Consider the following 20,018-nt stretch of genomic DNA (forward strand, 5'->3'; position numbering starts at 1 on the left):
GGAGCTCTGTGACTGAGTTTCACTCCTTGACTCCAAAGGGAGTTGATTTTGTTCTTTTCCTCACCTTTTTAACAACAATTAGTTGTTTTGGGGTCCCATTCTCATGTTTGCTTCCCCAGGCAGCAGGGCTTGGGACTGTTGGCAGGGACTGCATGCATAAGCCCTGAATGAGGAGAGGCACCTTGTATCTCATCAGGGATCCTTCCCAGGCCTGCGTAAGGAGCAGAGTTGATAGGCAGCTGGCAACAAGGTTCCTATGGGGTGTAGTACACCCCTCTGATGGCAGGGGGCTCGCTTGTTTCAGTTCTCTGAAAAAGTTGCCTTTTGCTTGTGTCTTGAAATACATGAAAAAAAGGCAGAGAAATCTGAGACACGTTGAACCGTGAGAAATCTCAGCTTAAAAAGAGCTCGCATGTGTCACAGTGCTGCTCCTTTACAACGTGCACGGAATGCGAGGAACCTGTGAGTTGCAATATGGGGAGCTGTGAATTAGTGTGATTATGGTATGAATGCAGCCAATAGAAGGCAACTTTATTTTGCTTAGTCCTTTGTGCACACCCCCTTCCAAAGCTCTTGACGACAGAGGTCACTAATAAACCAGTGTTGAACGTTGTAAGCCAAGCTTTCAGTACACAGGGTTGGGGTGCATGTGCAGGGATTCACCTACATCTGCACGTGCAGTTTTGTCCACTGCTTTGTTCAGACAAAGAAAGGCATGCCCCAGGGCTCCTTGCCAACTGTGAGTGTGGCCTGATGTGACGATTTCCATTCTGTTGGAGTGACTTGTCCTCCCAGCCTTACCTGACCTCCATTGTTTGCTTTCAGAGAGCTCTTCGAAAACTCCTGCGATGCTAACAGAGCCTTTTCGAACTCTGGTGGGGCACACAGCTAAAATCACCAGTCTGGCCTGGAGCCCGCACCATGAGGGGAGATTAGTATCTGCTTGCTATGATGGCACGGCACAGGTATGGTTATGGAACCACTTACTATTACATTTCTTTTGCTTTCTAATCCTCCTTCCTCTGCAATGTTTTTAAGTCTGAGTTGACAGCAGAGTATGTGGGGATGACTCCTTTGCCAGATAAACTGTGGTATTGCTGAAAACTTCTCTGCGATAGAAATCTGCCGAAAAGGACAGCATGATTTTCCTCTACAGGATAAAATTGTAAAGTGATAGACTCCTTTGCTTCTTTTGCAGCACCAGAGATGAATGGTGTGGAGAAAGTGAACAAGGAAATGTTATATAAAGGGATAAATAACACAAGGACCATGGTCACCCAAAGAAAAAATTAATAGGCAGCAGTTTTAAAACAAACAGAAGGAAGTACTTCTTAACACAACTCACAGTCAACCTGTGGAACTCATTGCCAGGGGATATTGTGAAGGCCAAAAATATACCGCGATTCAAAAAGAATTAGATACATTCATGGAGGATAGGTCCAGCAATGGCTATTAGCCAAAATATAGTCATGGATGCAAACCCTGTACTCTGGGTGTCTGTAAACTTCTGACTGCCAGAAGCTGGGACTGGATGACAGGAAATGGATCACTTGCTAATTGCCCTTTTCTGTTCATTTCCTCTGAAGCATCTGGCACCAGCAACTGTTGGATACTGGGCTAAATGGACAATAGGTCTGACTCAATATGGCTGTTCTTATGTGTGTTTTTGGTTGGAAGAGAAAATGAAACAGTACAAGTAGTAAGGACTTCCTAATGATGCCTCTGGCACTGAAATAATTGTGTAGAATGACAATGCAGAGAACTGCACGCAACATTTTGGAGAAAGTAGACATCTAGGACTGGTTGGAAATTGATATTTTAAAATTTATTTTCTTCACAAGTTGGAACAGTCAAAATACCAAAATTTTCTGTGGAGTGAAAATTTCTAAAAATATTGATTGAGAAATGTAGAAACTAGACATTTCAACATTCCAGAATCAGAATATTTTATTTTAGTTTGTTGAACCGAATTGAAACATTTATTTTTGTCTTGAATCAATATTAATCGAGTTCTCATGAGCTGCTGCTGTGCCTTTTTGGAAATTGTAGTTCCAGTGCCTACATGTGCCCAGGCTCCTCTGGGCTGCACTCCCTGGCTGAATTACATCTTCCATGATAAGGAGAACTTGTGGCACCTTAGAGACTAACCAATTTAAATTGCTCAAATAAATTGGTTAGTCTCTAAGGTGCTACAAGTACTCCTTTTCTTTTTGCGAATACAGACTAACATGGCTGCTACTCTGAAACCTATCTTCCTTGATGCATCATGGCAGTTTGAGCAGAGGGAAGACTGCTGTGGATTGCGTGATAAATGTCAGACAGAGTTAAACCAAAATGTTTCGATTTGTTCAACCTGACCCCAAATGGAATATTGTGCTTAAATTTTCAAACATTTCTGGCAAAACCTGAATTTTTTTATGAAAAATGTTAACTAAATGGGAACTGCATTTTCCACTAGAAAAAAATATTCATTGGACAGTTCCCATCCAGCTCCGTAGAAATTCTGCAATGGAAATGCAGAACTTGGCGCTATCTTCTTATCGATCAGTACTGCGCAACTTACTTATGGGAAAATATTCACACTACACTGAGTCTACATTAAGAAAATCACCACCATGATGCCTTAAAGATTAACTAAAACATCTTTAGTGATCTTTAGCCCATGTGATGAAGAAAAGATTTTGTTTACAAACATTCCTATTTTAGAGTCAAATATTTGAACATCATCTCCCTTTCACTTAACTTGTCAGATTTTGGACTTAAAGAGGAAAGAGAGAGACAGACACACACGCACAAAACTATCTCTGTTTTAGATGTAGGTGATCACATCTCTTAACAGAAGGAAAGTGCAGAATCCTGGCCTGAGAGCAAGGGAATGGGTTTTCGTAGTCTGATCATGCAGTCAAAGTCTGAGTTTACACTGTGGATAACAAGCTTCGATCTTAAATTTCAAAACACATCCAGTTTCAAGTCTGCAATGCTTTGCATAGAGTGAGACATCTCTAACAAATAAAGGCCTCTTAATTTGCCATCCAGCCTTCTGAAGGTATCCTCAGTTTTGACACTGAAACTTTTCAGATGTGTTGTGTTTTGAATTATTAGACTCAATCACTTAATCCTATTAGAGAACTCCTTAGCTCTAGGGTTCTTTATGGGGTCTTTTTCATATCTATTAAAGGATATTCTGTTGTACAATGTTTCTGGACACTGCTTAATAGTTGCTGTGTTTTAAAGCCATAAGTGACTGCATTTCAGTAGTGGTAAACTGATTCACAGCTTCAGTTGATTGGGTCTTTCATCAGCACTTTTGGATCCTTCAGGATGAAAGATGTCACATGAATGTACAATTGTTATCAGTAGCAACAAAAGGGACTATTCAGAAACTCCTTCTATGTGTTGGGTTTGGGTTACTGGTTCTTGAAACATACTAGACTACTTTGGAGACCTCTCAATGTAAAGCTGCTGGTGATGGGTGAAGATGATGATACAGAACATTAAAGGAGTATCAGACTTGTTTAGATATTTGGTTTCTCTAAAAAAGGGCTTTTGTTTTTAGGTGTGGGATGTTCTGAAGGAGGAGCCACTGTGCAATTATCGAGGGCACCGGGGCCGGCTGCTTTGTGTTCAATGGTCACCAGTGGATCCAGATTCTGTTTATTCAGGAGCAGATGACTTTTGTGTTCATAAATGGCTAACCTCAAAGCAGGAGTATACCCGGCCCCCTCAAGGTCAGTCTACCTGAGCAGAGGATTCTGTACTGGGGAGGTGTGGGGATAGGAGTAATGAAATAGACAGTGGTAATGTTTGTTCTAAATTCAAATCTGCCCTTTAGTTCTTAGGCAGATCCTCCGTGTCCAGGATCAAGTGGAACTGTAGATGAGACCTCCAGCGTTATAGTCTAGGAAGTTAAGCCAAAATGGGAGCTCTGATCTCCAGAGGTGACATGCTAATATCTAAGCAGATTGCTCTCTCTTAGACATAATTATTGCAATCTTTTCCAGGCAAAAAGAGCGCAGACTTGGAGAAAAAAAGGAGCTCTCAACCCAAACCCAAAGCTAAGAAGAAGAAAAAGCCCGTGGGGAAGGTTCCAGCAAAGCAGGATGTGAGCAACACAGTGAATGGAGAAGAGCTTATAGACAATTTGTTAGATGAGAATGGGATATCAGACCATGAGGAAGAAAAGGAAGCGCAGGAGTTCTCTGACAAGGTCTCCCTGGCAGGTAATTACCAGTCCCAAGATTGTCTTAGTTAATGGAAGAGACTTAGTAGCCTGGAGAGCTAAGTTGAGATCATAGTCATGAAATAGCATGCCCATGGACCAAATTCTCCTATGTGCCTGGGACAGCTGGAGAAGAGAGGGTGACTTTGTGCCACATTCATGCCCCTCTCAAGTGATCCTGGAATCAGCCAAGTTCTGGTTTCTCCCTTGACCAAACTTGGAGCAGCTTTTGCAGATTCCTTCTAGATTACTGATTTCAGTTAATACTTCAAGCACAAGAAGTTAAACCTACATTGGAACCAAGCTGCTCAACCTGTCGCTGACACTACATTAAACCTTGACACTACATCTTTTAATGTCTTTGGCTCGTCCATAGCTTCTTGTTTCTTTCATTCATTTAATCCCACAGTTTCCAAGGAGCTCCCTTTGCATCCACGTGTTTGTTCTGTATCTGACCTGCCAAAACCTTTCACGAATCATAAAACTACTCCTGTGAAAAAGGATCACCCTAAAGAGAAACCAGGTTGGTACATTTCATGCACAAGTGTCATGACACAGATTGGGTTTCAGGGACCAGACAGAGCCACCACACTTTGAGGCTTGTTTCCTGTAAAAGAGCAGCATCCCATATTAATGTTACATCAGCTAAGCAATGTCTGGAGAGAGAGCTCTCAGAGCTATTCATCATGTTAGTTCAAACTACTTTTGGTTTAACTGACCCGCCAAGCAGGAAAAATGGCTAAGTTTAGTGTGATATGTGAATGTCTCAGTACATATAGTTGCTATCTTGAGTATAAACCGGGAACATATAGTTGCTATCTTCAGTATAAACCGGGAGGTAGAAAAACATTTGGTTTGTGCATAGTGATTAGTATTCATAAGGCAGAAATACCCTAAAACAGGTGTCTGTGGTGCTTAGACACAGTTTCTAGAGCATCCTAAGTTTCCATTTCTTACTGTGTCATAAGTTGGTTTCTTTTGTGGGAGGGAGAAACTGGTTATGGCTAGTGCTGAAACTATGCAACAATGCCTAAAATGTGACTAACTTCATTCCAGTCCCTGATGCCTCTGTGAAGAAGAGAAAACCTCGGTCTATCCTACCTCTCAGCACATCTATGGACCAGAGGTCGAAAGACGAATTGCATCAGGACTGCTTGAGGCTGGCTACATGTCTAAGATCCAAAGGTACAGGAGATGAGCTGCAGCCTCCTCTTCCTGCTCAGCTAGGGCATCCCCCTACCTCACCCAACCCCAAAAGCATTTTGGCCAAGATTTTCACAAATAGATGTCAAAGATAGGGCTCCTGGATCCATATCGAGGCACCTAAATATGGCTTTTGGAAATGAACTTTAAGAATCGCCTTGTGAAAATCTTGGGCCATTACATAGAAATGGGTGAACAAATCTTGTTTTATCCTTCCCATAACGCTTCATTCTTCTGCCATTGTGGCCACTTTTTGAGGCTGGGGGATTGGAATACCCTTACCAATACTGGGCACATTCTAATCTGGGGTCTAAACAGTGCAGGGTGGGATAAAATTTTATACCTGTAGGCATGAAAATTCATGACTTTGGCTTTCCCCCTTAACCTAGTCTGTGTTTGTGTTACAGATTTTATTATTTATAGCAAACTCAAATATTTATTGATTCATAGCAATGGATTAGTGTCAAACACAAGACTATCACTTCATTGCAGGAGAAGTTGGGCTGTGAGGGAGATGTCTCTGTTCACACAATGATTTCCTTAGATGCAAAGGGCACAAATCAAAATACTAACTGAACTTGGGTTTGGATAAATATTCTTGCTCCACCCTGAAGGTCCTTTAAATCGGATATAGACGTGGTGTGCATATGAGAACCAATTCGATCTGTTTTGTATACAGGACAGGGAGCAGAAGCTACCTTCAAAAATACTTATAGCAGATAAAGTGGAGTGTAATTATACAATGGATTTAAAGGTCTCTTTCTCCTTTCCGCCCCCTGTTCCCTGGTTGCTCCTGGTTATGTTCACTGCATGTAGATAGCTCTTACTCTCTCTTTATTTTCTCTCTGGTAGGCCTGAGTGAGGGTTTGGCCCCAGACTCAGGGGATCACGTTCATTTGGGGATGTTTACAGATAGAGCTGCACTGTACAGGATGATGGAGGTGGAAGGTAAGTGGGATAATGAATCAGGTTTGAATCATTTCTGATTGTTTCCATTATCCTCCATATATAGAGAGAGACCTGAATCTTGTTTAATTGTGAATTTAATGTCCATTAAAACAAGGGTGCAAGAACACTGGCGGGAGCCAGACATGGTGCCTGGATGAGGGCATTGTGCTTGCGTCTCTCAAATGCAGACCTCTGTTTTAGCCCTGGGTGAACGCACTTTTCCCCTGTGCAGCATAGCACTATTGCAGTCATGCTGGTATCGAACCAAGAGGCATGTTTGTTTTAAATAGGAAAAAGCCACTTGGAGAATGGGCAATCGGAGTTGTTTCAGCAGCTCATGTTGTGGAAAGGAGATCTGAACGGCATCCTCCAGTCAGCTGCTGAGCGGGGAGAGTTGACAGACCAGCTGGTAGCAATGTCACCCATGGGTATGTTCTGCTAACATGTAAGCAAATGGGTTTAGCTCTTAAGGGTATCCTAGTGTTAGTTGTGCAGGACCAGAAGCAGGTCTTGTTCTATAACACTGTGCTAACAATACCTGGATACAAAACAGACAGAAATCCACACAGACAATCTCTGGGACTAGGAGAGGAGGGAAGAATGCCCAGTGGATTCCTTCTGGGTTCCCAGACAGGGCAGTCATCTTACTTCCAAGCACAAAAACGAATTGTCCTCTGACATGTGATAGTCCTTTCAGTCATTTGATTTTTGTTTAAATAAATTTGTAAGAACTGATCCTGGTACCATCTAGCCCCTTGGTCACTTCCAAACCTGTTCCCTGTCCCATTGCTTAGATGACTCAATTTAGAAGGCTTAAAACATAACGAGCTATCCTAAGGCAGAAAAGGTGGGTATGTGCAGAAGTCACTGAATTTAGAAGTCAGTTTTACAGGGAATCCTTCCTAAGTGTAAGTCCTTGTCGTTAGCTATGCTACCTTCTGTATTGCAGCTGGCTATCGGGCCTGGGTGTGGACAGTAGAAGTTTTCGCGAAACAGCTGTGCTTTCAGGAACAGTATGTCAAGGCTGCCTCCCATCTCCTCTCCATTCACAAAGTGTACGAGGCTGTGGAGCTACTGAAAACGAACCATTTTTACAGGTCACTACCCTGGACCATTTTGACTGTTTTTAATGCAAATGGAATGGTCTGACTGTTGTCAATTTCACTTCTTGGCTCTGATGTACTAGTATGGTACTGTAATATCTGAATCACAGACACTGCGGTGGATTATTTAAAAGGATCTAGTCAACTTAAAAATCAGACTTCTGTCTGAATTTATTTAACTACTGCTACAGGTAACTCCTAAGATCAATGTAACTGAAAAGGATTAGAGAAAATATATATTAATTTCTTTCTTTTGTGAATTTGGCAGTACTTTGTTTTCAGTCAGTCCCACTTTTTCCCTGGTATAGCCAGTCAGTTTTTTTCTTTTGTTTGCTTGACTGAGAAAACATTTTACAAAACAGAGAAAAAGACAAAATCATAATACTTAGTGGGCAAGGGGACTCGGGCAGGTTTTGTATGTGAAAATACTGTTAACTCATTATTACTTTAGTTTACTGGATTTCAAAGTGGTGTTCCTTTTTTAAATTAAATAGGGTGCAGTGAAATAACAATGAGTGGAAACATTCTCATTACCATTAGTTACTGTAAACAAGATACATATTTTTAAATAAACTTTCCCCCTAGGCACACTGCATTGCATAGCTAGCCAGGTGTGTTAGCATTTTTTGGTTTCCTCAGAAGCATCAGGTATTTGCAGCTACTGGAGGTGGAATTCTGTAATTAATTGAACCAATAGCTTGATCCATTGAGATAAGTCTCTCCTACATCTTGGGCCTAAAATACTTGAGCTAGTTTCCTTTTGAAACCCCAGGGAGACTGCTGCGGTGAAAGGAGTGGGCCTAAGTGTGTGGTCTTGTATGCAGGTAATATTTTAAACTGGACTCTCTCATAAGAGTTTCTCTTGTTTGCCTCAGGGAAGCGATTGTAATTGCCAAGGCCAGGTTGCGTCCAGAAGATCCAGTCCTGAAGGATCTCTACACCTGCTGGGCAGCAATACTGGAAAAAGATGGTCATTATTCCACGGCAGCCAAATGGTAGGTGCCAGCAAAAAGGGAACAACATTGTCTTACTGGCTAAAAGAGAGAACATTCCTAGCTCTTCTTGAGAGACTATTCTAAACATAATTGCTGAGTTTTTTGAGAAATTGACTGTTGGTTTTGGACCAACTTCTGTTGGTGAAAAAGGCAGGCGTTCGAGCTCCACAGAGCTCTTCTTCAGGTCAGGGAAAGTACGGGGAGAGTCACAGCTAAATACAAGGTGGAAGAGATTGTTAAGCATCAGGAGTTAACATGTGTTGCAAGAGACCATTCAAAATTTAGTTGGCATTTTGCAGTTATAGGGCATAAGTGGGTTACAGACTTGTAATGAGCCATAAATCCAGTGTCTCTGTTGAGGCCATGGTTTCTGGTGACTAATGACATGGCCCCGATTACCTTAGTGTCTGAGCACCTCAGTCTGTATCCTCACAACACGCCTTTGAGGTAGGGAAGTGCTGTTAACTCCATTTTACAGACGGGGAACTGAGGCACTACTCCTACAGCGCAGGTTGAGGCTGCTGCAATAAGGAGTGGGAAAATGACATCTTAATACTAACCTGTTGCTAATTAGTTTTCATCTCTCTCTTTAGTTACCTGGGGGCTGCCTCTCCCTATGATGCAGTTAAAGTGCTGGCAAAAAAGGGGGATGTGGCATCCCTTAAAACGGCTGCGGAGCTGGCTCAGATAGTTGGAGAAAAGGATCTGGCGACAACATTTTCTTTCAGATGTGCTCAGGAGCTGCTATCGGCCAGGAATTGGGTGGGGGCACAGGAGGTCCTTCAGCAACAGGAAAGCTTATTGGTGAGGTTGCTTATCCCTATAGCAACAGGCTCCTTCCAGATACAGACCCATTTAGCAACCATTCGCCTTGCATTAGAACAGCCTCCAGATACTGCTATGATCCAGCTGAAGACTCCCTTTGGGGTTCTTCCTGACTGAAAGGTTTTGCCCGAGGTTTATTTCTGCAGCACTGTGTATGTGATACTTTGCAGAGATAAGCAAAGTATCCCTGTCATTGGTGGTTTGCAATCTAAGCTAGACAGGTATGCATGAGGATATCTTAACATGGAGGAGTGAAAGGGAGAGAGATGCCAAAACACACGAAGGGGGAAGAACTGGACCCTGGGAGAGCATATGTGTCTTTTTTAAGTTATGCATTACCATTGTTGAATTGTCCTGTGACTTTTTAAAAAAAAATATACAGCTAAGATCAGGTGCTGCAGTGGGGTCACTCTACCAAAGCAGAGGTCAGCAGTGGGAAGAATATGTAGCTCAATATCTTCGTAAAAGATACACACTAGCTCAAGCCAAGCCTTAATACAGGAATTAGTGGGCGAAATTCTCTGGCCTGAGTTCTGGAGGAGGGCAGACTATATGATCATAGGGGTCCCCTTCTGGCCTATAAATATCATCCCACAGTAGCTATGTCTGGAGCACGGAACTTGTGAAACAAGATTTCACTGAACTTACTTGTCAAGGGGGTTTATTCAATCTACTCTCGTATCGTTGAAGGTTTTTCTTTATCTTCGGATTTAGCAACTGTTCAGCACATTCTTCCATTTCGCTTGCAGGGACAAAGACTAGTTTTCTGCCTTAACGAATTGCTGTGCAAATGCCTTAGCAAAAGGAATCCAACTGAACGGAAAAGCTGCTCCCTGCCCTGCTACCACAGCTGGGTTGTGAGGAAGCAGGACTCTTTCCTGGAGATGGTGAGCGAGGTGTGGCGGAGCGTGTTTGGTGTGAATACCACTGAACAGACCAAGACTGTATTTGAGCAGCTGCACAGTATTGAGTATCCTCCTGCCACCAGCAACACACATCCCAAACAGGTAATTTATCTAGAATCTGTGTGTACTAACACTCACACCTCTGAAAATGGGGACAGGATGAGGTAATAGAATAGAACCTTGGTTTTACAAATGCTGATCTTATGACCGAGCAGTGATATGAACCATTTTTCCCAAGGCTGGGGGGAGGGACGAATCAGACAATGAAAATGTCTATGAAAAACAAGTCTTCCCGTTCCAGTGCCTTCATTGCTGTGGTGTGAAGGGCAAGAAGAAAGTGAGGCAGTGCCCTGTACTGCACCTTGTGCAACAGACGTACTGTAATTTTGAGATGTTCCTTTTTATTAAGTTTTTGATTTTTATGAAATCCTCAATCTCCAGTAGGGAAAATAGGGGTTCTACTGTAATGCAAACACAACTGTAACTATAGGGCTGGGGTCACAACAACACTAATCATTCACTGTGTGGCAGACTGGATTGGTTCCCACGACCAGGTTGATGGTTCAAGACCATATAAAGAGATGTTAAGAGGGGAAGAGTGCTCTTAGGGTTGAAGTACTAGACTGAGACCCAAGAGTTCAGTGTCCAGCTCTGCTCCAGGCTCCGTGTGACTTTGGATGAGTTACTTAACCACTCTATACTCCCGTTTCCCCAGCTGTAGAATAGGGTGCATGCTTGCCATTGTAAAGCCTATAGTCCTGCTTGTCACTCTGAAGTGCTTTGACCTCCTCAGCTGAAAGAGGATATGTACATTGTAGCAGAGTTAAGTGGGGCACATGTTAAAGTTGGCTGGGGTTAAGTGATGTGTTTTGAGGGACTCTACTGGCTTCCTTTCAAAATGAAAACAACCTGCAAGCCTTGCATATGGCTGCACTTCTGTTATCCTGAAGACCCCTTCGTGGCTTGCAACAAAACTCTTAACAAGGACTCTGCTGTTTCCTTTAGCTCCTGTTCCATATCTCCCATGATCTGACCCTAGCAGCGCTGAGCCATGAGACAGCTTCATGGGATGAGGCAGTGAAGGCTATTCTTGGAGCTGTGACCCGCAGCTATGATGCCGGGAACTTTATTCTTATGCAAGAAATCTGCAATCTCCTCCTTCCCAAAGGTAAATCTCCTCCTTCATTTTTCTGGCGTTGTGAGCAGCTCTTCAGTGCGGGATCTCCATAAACTCCAGTCCACTCAGTGGGCTTTGGAGTTCTACTAAGATCTAGCAAAGAATGAGACACTTCCATCAGCACATCCACGCTCACACTAGTTAGGTTAAAACATTATGTAAGGGAGATATAAGATGTAAACCAACCACTAACTGCCTAGGGTTAGGAAGAAACTTCCCCTATGACACGGTTAATCAATCATTGTCCTCTGCAGAGTAACTTACATCTTCCTCTGAAGCATCTGGTACTGCCTGAGCAGGATACTGGCTAAATTGACCCCAAGGGTGATCTGCTACGGCAATGCCTATTGTATAAATTAGCTTCCAAAACATTGGAAGTTGTGGGGTCTCTGTAAATGTTAGGAAGCTGTCCCTATCTGCTCACTTCACTTCGAAGCTAACTCCAGAGTGAATCTGGACCGCTGTATAGCTTTGCAAAATATGTGCATTGGGCAGTTCTTTGTATAGTTTTGGAGAAACCCTTTTAACACGGCTTTTTTCAATCCCCTTTCAGGCTGTGATCATCTGAGAGACAATCTGCACAGCACAAACACTCAGAGCATGGCGGCTTACAGAAGTTTAGAGGGCTTTGTGGCTTATGGGCTGCTGTATGATCTATGGTGGAACCTACCCAAGGATTCCCTTGTCTCAGAACAGGCTGTGCTGGATTCTGTGCCATGTCCTAGTGAGCAGACAGCTGTTGACCAGAGCCATCTCACACCTGTCTCTTCCCCCGAAGAAACTGCTAATCAAACTGCAGCCGAGCTGGAAGGAAACCTACCCAGTGCAGACCATAACAGTAGGACAGAAAGCAACACAACAGCTAGCTTAAGTGATTTGGAGGAGAGGCAGTTGAAATTGAATGGCTATAAAATGCTCCTTTCCGAAGTGCATGCTGCTTTGCAGAGCACCCAGAAGGACGTATCCGAGGTCCAGCAGACATTGGCAGACATGATCCGCCAGCACCAGAGAAACAACCTCCAGGAAAGCGTAAAAGATGGCGCGCAGGAAAGCAAGATGCATGTGAGCTCCGAGATTGAATCGGACAGGCTGGTGTCCCCAACCAGCCAGAGCCAGTGGTAGGTTTCAAAACAGCGAGGTGCTGAGTGAGATCAGATTCTGCTTTCTCAGTTTGCAGTTGCTCTGGCCTCCAGCTTAATTCACTCACTGTACAAATCCTGAGAAACTAAAATCACTGAAGCTGTTCACAGGCCATTTCAAAAACTTGAACAAATGAGAATTCACATCCGATGGCAAAGGATTGTCGGAGATCTCCGAACTGAACTGCCACACTCCCAAGCTTACTGTAGATGAATAAATGCCCTTAAAATATACAATGCCTTAATGCTGCCTAGCTTAAGCAATGCATTAGGAGGGCGGGAGAATGGAAAGGGCATGCTGGGTAGAAGAATTTCTGTCTCTTTTGGTGCATGATTTGTTTGGCCTTTGTCATTCAAGAGTTGTACGTGGCCATGTTTGGTTTAGTTCACCCGTCTCCCCTGCTTTGAAGGTGGGGACAGTACACTTAGGTAAAGCAATTATTGTAACGTGTTATATTCTCTTGACAGTAAAGAAGCAGCAAAGGAACCAGTTTCCCTGCCTGAGCTGATGAAACAGCTTACAGAGGCAAACCAGAAGCTGGCAGAATTTCCGGAGAGTTTAAAGGTAAGGTTTAAAGTGGGGTAGTACTGGTCAATAAGATGACAGTCTTTGGTGCTTGCTAATAAGGTGGTTTCTTGGCCAAAGAAGATAGCACTTCAAGGGCTATGCTACCATTGCGCTCTCCAGTTCTGCCAGTTAACGGCCTCTGACTTTTGTGCACCAGGGAAGCAGCAGTCTAGATTTAGGCTTGCCCAAGTGTTTCATCACTGCACTATCTGATGTTGGTAGAGGGGCAAAGTGCTGCTTTTTGCCTGGATATACTTGTTTGTGCCACTTTAAAGAGACAAGTACTCCATCATGTCTGGACAGGAGAAACCACTTCACTGCAGTCCAAAAATGAATGATAGACACATCGCAGCTTGCCATTGGCTCTAGTCACAACACAAAAGTTGCATTGAGAGAGTTTGGTTGGTTACAGTCATCATCTCGTTGGTTAGACTGTTTGCACTAAACCTGAGAAAAGTTTCCTGGGCCACACAACATGAGTAGCTTCCCTAGTTGGGTGAGGTGTTGTAGACTGTTGTGATGTAATTTTCCTCCTCAAAACATGACTTCTTCAGTATAGTTAGAAGGACTTTGAGGAGTCTTCTCACTAGCTAGAACTTTGAACTACACTCCTGTGTGACTCTTTCATGTACTTTTAAAATATTCCTTACTAGTTATGGTGATTATGTAAGAGCATAAGACCAGTCATACTGAGTCAGAGGAATGGTCCGTCTAGCCCAGTATCCTGTCTTTGACAGAGGCCAGTGCCAGATGCTTCAGAGGGAACGAACAGAACAGGGCAATTATTGAGTGATCAATTCCCTGTTGTCCAGCCCCAGCTTCTGGCAGTCAGAGGTTTAGGGACAACCAGAGCATGGGGTTGTGTCCCTGACCATGTTGGCTAATAGCTCTTGATGGACCGATCTTCCATGAACGTATTTTTTTTTTCTTTTGAACCCAGTAATACTTCTGGCCTTCACAACATCCCCTGGCAAGGTGTTCCATAGGTTGACTGGGCGTTGTGTGAAAAAGTATTTCCTTTTGTTTGTTTTAAACCTGCTGCCTATTGACTTCATTGGGTGACTCCTGATTCTTGTGTTAAGTGAAAGAATAAATAACACTTACTTACTTTCTCCACACCAAAAAGAAAAGGAGTACTTGTGGCACCTTAGAGACTAACCCATTTATTTGAGCATGAGCTTTCGTGAGCTACAGCTCACTTCATCGGATGCATACTGTGGAAACTGCAGCAGACTTTATATACACACACAGATCATAAAACAATACCTCCTCCCACCCCACTGTCCTGCTGGTAATAGCTTATCTAAAGTGATCATCAAGTTGGGCCATTTCCAGCACAAATCCAGGTTTTCTCCACACCATTCATAATTTTAAGATTTCTATCCTATCCCCCCATATTTGTCTCTTACTAAGATGAACAGTCCCACTTTTTTTAATCTCTCCTCACATGAAAGCTGTTCCATACCCCTAATCTTTTTTGTTGCCCTTCTCTGTACTTTTCCCAATTCTAATATATCTATTTTCAGGTGGGGTGATCAGAACCACATGCAGTATTCAAGGTGTGGACGTACCATGAATTTATGTGGAGGCATGATGTTTTTTGTCTTATTATCTATCCCCTTCCTAATGGTTCCTCACATTCCGTTAGCATTTTTGACTGCCACTGCACGTTGAGCAGATGTTTTCAGAGAACTATCCCCAATGACTCCAAGAGCTCTTTCTTGAGTGGTAACAGCTCATGTACACCTCATCGTTTTGTATGTATAGTTGGGATTATATTTTCCATTGTGCATTACTTTGCATTTAGCAACACTGAATTTCATCTGCTGTTTTGTCACCCAGTTTTGTGAGATCCCTTTTTACGTTTTTCAGTCAGCTTTGGACTTAACTATCTTGAGTAATTTTGTTTTGTTTGCAAACTTTGCTACCTCACTGTTTACCCTTTTTTCCAGATCATTTCTGAGTATGCTGGACAGCACTGGTCCCAGTTCAGATCCTTTAGGGACCCTACTATTTACCTCTCTCCACTGTGAGAACTGATCATTTATTCCTACCCATTGTTTATCTTTTTAACCAGTTACTGATCCATTGAGAGGACCTTCCTCTCATCCTGTGGCAGCTTATTTTGATGAAGAGCATTTGGTGATGGACCTTGTCAAAGGCTTTTTGAAAGTCCAGGTACACTATATCCACGGAATCACATTTGTTGACACCCTCAAAGAATTCTAATAGACTGATGAGACATGATTTCCCTTTACAAAAGCCATGCTGATACCCTGTTCATCTGGGTGTCTGATAATTCTGTTCTCTTCTTTAGTTTCAACCAGTTTGCCTGGTACTGAAGTTAGGCTTACCGGCCTGTAATTGCCAGGATTGCCTTTGGAGCCTTTTTTTTAATATCAGCGCTACATTCGCTATCTGCCAGTCACCTGGCACACAAGCTGATTCAAGCGATAGGATACATACTCCAGTTAGTAGTTCTGCAATTTCATATTTGAGATCCTTCAGAACTATTAAGTGAATACCATCTGGTCGTGGTGGCGTACTGCTGTTCAGTTTATCAGTTTGTTCCAGAACGACTTCTATTGATACCTCACTCTGACAGATTTGTCACCTAAAAAGACTGGTTCAGGTGTGGGAATCTCTCTCCTATCCTCTGCAGTGAAGATCGATGCAGAAAAGCTAAATGAATGATCTGCAATGTCTCCCTTGAGTGCTCTGTTAGCACCTCAATTGTCCAGTGGCCCCATTGATTGTTTGGGAGGCTGCCTGCTTCTGATGTACTTACAAAAACAGCAAGGTTTTTTTTGTTGTCTTTTGTTGGTTGCTCTTCAGATTCTTTTTTGATATCCCTAATTATACTTTTACAGTTGACTTGCCAGAGTTTTTGCGCCTTTCTATTTTCCTCAGTAGGATTTGACTTCCATTTTTTAAAAACTGTTGTTTTGTCTCTAACTTCCTCTTTTACTGTTTTAGCCATGGTGGCTTTTTTTTTTCCTGTCCTCTTACTGGTTTTTTGTTTCTTTTAATTTGGAGTATACATGTAGTTTGAGCCTCCATCGTGGTGTTTTTAAAAGGTTTCCATACAGCTTGCAGGCATTTCACTCTTGTGACTGTTCCTGTTACTTTCTGTTGAACCAGCCTACTCGTTGTGCAGTTTCCCTTTTTGAAGTAAAGTGTTACTGGAGTGCGTTTTTTTTGGTATTTTCCTCCCTCTGAGGATGTTGCATTTAATTACATTATGGTCGCTATTATCGAACTGCTCAACTATATTCACCCCTTGGACCAGATTCTGTGCGCCACTTAAGGCTGAACCAAGAATTCTCTCTCCAAGATTAGCTGCTCCAAGAAGCAGTCACTGAAGATGTCTAGAAATTTTATCTCTGCTTCCCATCCTCAGGTGACATGTTCCAGTCAATAGGGGGTTAGTTGAAATCCCCCATTATTATTGGAGTTTTTTGTTTGTGTAGCTTCTCTAATCTCCCTGAGCATTTCACAGTCACTACCAACCACCTGACCAGCATGGTGATTGCATATTGCTACTGCTATGTTCTTCCTATTCAACCAAGGAATTTCTATCCTTAGAGATTCTATGGTACTGCTTGATTCATTTAAGATTTTTACTATATTTGACTCTTTCACAGATAGTGCCCTTCCCCACAAGCACGACCTACTCTCATTCCTGTATATTTGGTACCCTGGTATTACCGTGTCCTATTCATCATCATCATTCTACCACGTTTCTGTGATGCCTGTTCTATCAATATCTTCATTTAGTACAAAGAACTTGAGTTCACCCATCTTTGTATTTAGACTTCTTGCATTTGTAGACAAGCACTTATAAAATCTGTCAATAAAGCCTGCCTTCATTTGATGTAATTGAATGGAACTCTTTCATTTGACTGTTCCTTTTCAGCTCCTACCTGTACTTTTTATCAGCTTCTATCCTCTCTGCTTTTGTAGGATACAAAGTATCCTCCTTAATAAATCCTCCCCTAAGGGATGTCTGTCTTCCACACCTGTGAGCTTTCCCCTACGCTTTAGTTTTTAAAAACTTCTGACCTCTGGTTCTGTTTTGGTTTAGATGGAGATGTCCTTTCCATCTAGACTCCTCCGTTCCCAATAAACCTAAATCCCTCCTTCGAACACCATCGTCTCATCCATGCCCTGAAACCCTGCAGTTCTGCTTGTCTAACTGGCCCCACATATGGAACTGGAAGTATTTCAGAGAATGCTACCATGGAGATTCCTGGACTTCAATCTCTTACCTAGCAACAGCCTCGAGGACTCTCTCTCCAACCTTTGCCTTATGTCACTGGTTCCTACGTGTATCATGACCAGTGGCTCTTCCCCAGCACTACACATAAGTCTGTAGATGTCTCGAGAGGTTTGCACCTGGCAGGCAATTCACCATGTGTAAATAAACACTTCTTACTAGCCCAGCACTAACTGCTAAAATTAGATGATTAATTAAGGTGATATTTTTAAAAAAATCAATATAAAGCCACCTGTGCTTGTCCTCATCCCCTACCCTTCTGGATTCTGTATTAAAAGGAGAAGTTAGCAGTTCTGATCCTGAATACAAGCTCAAGAAGGAGGAAACAAACTCTGCTAAACACAAATATATTCTGTATTAGAAAAGGGAAGCGCATAAAACTGCAGCAAAAGATTTGTTTTTCCCAAGTGCGCTTCCACTTTGTGTCACTGTCAGCAATATTTCCACAGATGGTTTCCCTCTCCTGAATTACTTTACGTGCTAGTACCACCCTGTTTAAAGAGCAGCTAACATCTATGGTTCTCTTTGCAGGTCTTCCCTTTCCCAGATGTGCTGGAGTGTGGCCTTGTGCTACTTCACATTGGATCCCAGTGCCCTACAGAACTGAGTCCAGAACTGCAGCAACAGGCCTTGGACCTGGTTAGGAAATACAGCAGAGCTAAAGTTTATGAAAAGATCAGCAGAAAGTTCTTAACGTGAAGTTATATTCAAGCCTGGGCAGCCTGAGTTACCAGCAGCTACTCCAAGCCAGGGCTGTACTGTTTTTTGAAGTGAAGGACTGTCTGTGGTCACCATACGTTGGAGGATGCTTTGTTCTAGAAAATGGAGTACCAAAAATCAAGTTTATATACAGACTCCCCCTAACTGTCAGTTACTAATGGCCCTTTACAGCTCCATAATTGATACTTTGTGCTTGTAAAGGTGGAAAGCTATGGCCCTTAAACTTTTGGGGAGGGGAAATTATGCCAGAGAAACCCTTGAATTTACATAACACTTGTAACACCAAATTAGACATCATCATTTTGGCAGTGAAAAGGTAGCAGTTGCCATCTAATTAAGAGCAGTAACTTGATTTAATTTTAAGCAACTTACTACTTAACCAGTTTGTCTTGGGCACATGAGTTTTTTGTTTTTAGGGGGAGAGTGTTTTGCTTCCTCTCTGAATAAAAGTCTTACCTTTTGAGCTTTGAATTTCATTTGAAAGGTGATTGGGGAGAAAGGAACCAGAGGTTATTTTTGGAAAGGGGAGAAAGGAACCAGAGGTTATTTTTGGAAGTGTATTAGAATTTAGCTGACAGTCAAGTTTTATTCACATTGTGCCATATGCTACTTTAGGTTCAGTTCTGTTAAATGATAAATTTTTCATGACTAAACCAAGTCTCATCATCTTAGGGGAAGGTAGGAGTGGCAACCTTTTGTGAACGTTTGCTGAAGAGGAAAGTAGCTTCTTCCTGCTACTACACTGATGGTATATTTGGCCCTAACAGTAGTTCAGGTGGGCAGTAAAAGATCAAGGCATTTGGTATGTGTAATCAGTAAGTGTTAAAGGTGAACCAAGTAACTTGACCTGTAATATTTCCTGTACAGCTAGCCTCAGGATTCACATAAGGCTTTGCTTGTTTAATTTGAAATGTCAGTTCTTCCCTCTCAGCCTAGCATAAGCAAGTTTTGCTGAGTAAGAGCACTGCACACAGCTCAGGTAACCCCTGTAACTGAGACCAGTGAGTGTTCAGAGGGATGGATTTCCATACATGGTGCAGCTAGGGCAAGGAAATTCAAGATGAGAAAAGCTGGAACACAGGGAATGCACTACTTGTTCTGGTCCAACATGTAAGCTTGACTTAAAGAGAAAGCTGAATAGGAGAGTATTAAAGCTGCTTTGGCAGAGCAGAGATAGGTAGCAGCATATTCATTATATTCAGGAAAAGATTATTTATAGAACTGAAGTCCCAAGAGGTGGTCTGATGAACCCCTTGTAGGTAGTCTACGGAGAAGTGGGTAACCCGAGAATCATGGTGCTTGTGTGCAAGGCAAGATACCTAGAAACCAGAAGAGGGTGCTGTTGCTCCATAAGGAAGTCCCTTCACCCTCTGCCAAGGCAGGCATAGCCATACCATGGAGGAAGCTGCTGCCATCACCATGAGACATGATATAAAAGGGAAACAGTCACCTTCCACTGCAAACCGGCCTTACATGCTGGCAAAGCTCCAAGAGAACACAGCATAAGAAAACTGTTTTGTTTTTCACCTCAACAGACCTGGGAGCCAACAGCCAAACTACTTCAGCTGCAATTAACAACCAGGCTCTTGCTTAAGTATTTAGGGGTACAGCTACCCTCTAATCATGTATTCATTCCCTTTTCTGAACCGTAGAATCCTCCCAACATAATCGGTCCTAAGATACAAACTAGGCGTCTGGAGTTGGTTAATGGGTATCCCAGAACTGGCAATGTGCAGCACATGAAGATCCATTAATTGTTGGATGAAGCACAGTTGCATTATTAGTCTGTCTGGTCAGTGCTGCCATGCTCTCATCCTGCTGCATTTACCTGTAGAGAATTTAGGAAGAGATTAAGGTAGAACTGTGAGGTGCTGCTGCAAGTTTAGTAATTTCAGTAAGTGTTAGAATGAGGTAGAAAAACCGAAACTTATAACTGGTTA

At 42.6% G+C, this 20,018-nt stretch overlaps 1 protein-coding gene across 1 annotated transcript in view; it reads left to right on the top strand.

Moving 5' to 3' along the window:
* The window catches only part of GEMIN5 (gem nuclear organelle associated protein 5), a 35,882-nt gene extending 17,341 nt beyond the window's left edge, over window positions 1-18,541 (top strand). The window contains exons 14-28 of the mRNA XM_084637657.1: window positions 826-965; window positions 3,557-3,728; window positions 4,002-4,220; window positions 4,629-4,742; window positions 5,276-5,404; window positions 6,275-6,370; window positions 6,661-6,798; window positions 7,320-7,467; window positions 8,349-8,468; window positions 9,062-9,272; window positions 10,043-10,300; window positions 11,204-11,366; window positions 11,929-12,493; window positions 12,983-13,079; window positions 17,890-18,541. Coding sequence (XP_084493783.1) covers window positions 826-965; window positions 3,557-3,728; window positions 4,002-4,220; window positions 4,629-4,742; window positions 5,276-5,404; window positions 6,275-6,370; window positions 6,661-6,798; window positions 7,320-7,467; window positions 8,349-8,468; window positions 9,062-9,272; window positions 10,043-10,300; window positions 11,204-11,366; window positions 11,929-12,493; window positions 12,983-13,079; window positions 17,890-18,057 — 2,738 coding nt within the window. The 3' untranslated portion in view covers window positions 18,058-18,541. The remainder of the gene's footprint in view (window positions 1-825; window positions 966-3,556; window positions 3,729-4,001; window positions 4,221-4,628; window positions 4,743-5,275; window positions 5,405-6,274; window positions 6,371-6,660; window positions 6,799-7,319; window positions 7,468-8,348; window positions 8,469-9,061; window positions 9,273-10,042; window positions 10,301-11,203; window positions 11,367-11,928; window positions 12,494-12,982; window positions 13,080-17,889) is intronic.
* The last annotated feature ends 1,477 nt before the right edge of the window (window positions 18,542-20,018 follow it).

This window comes from Lepidochelys olivacea (genome assembly GCF_965140295.1).
Source record: "Lepidochelys olivacea isolate rLepOli2 genome assembly, chromosome: 8".
NCBI classification, from domain to species: Eukaryota; Metazoa; Chordata; order Testudines; family Cheloniidae; genus Lepidochelys; species Lepidochelys olivacea.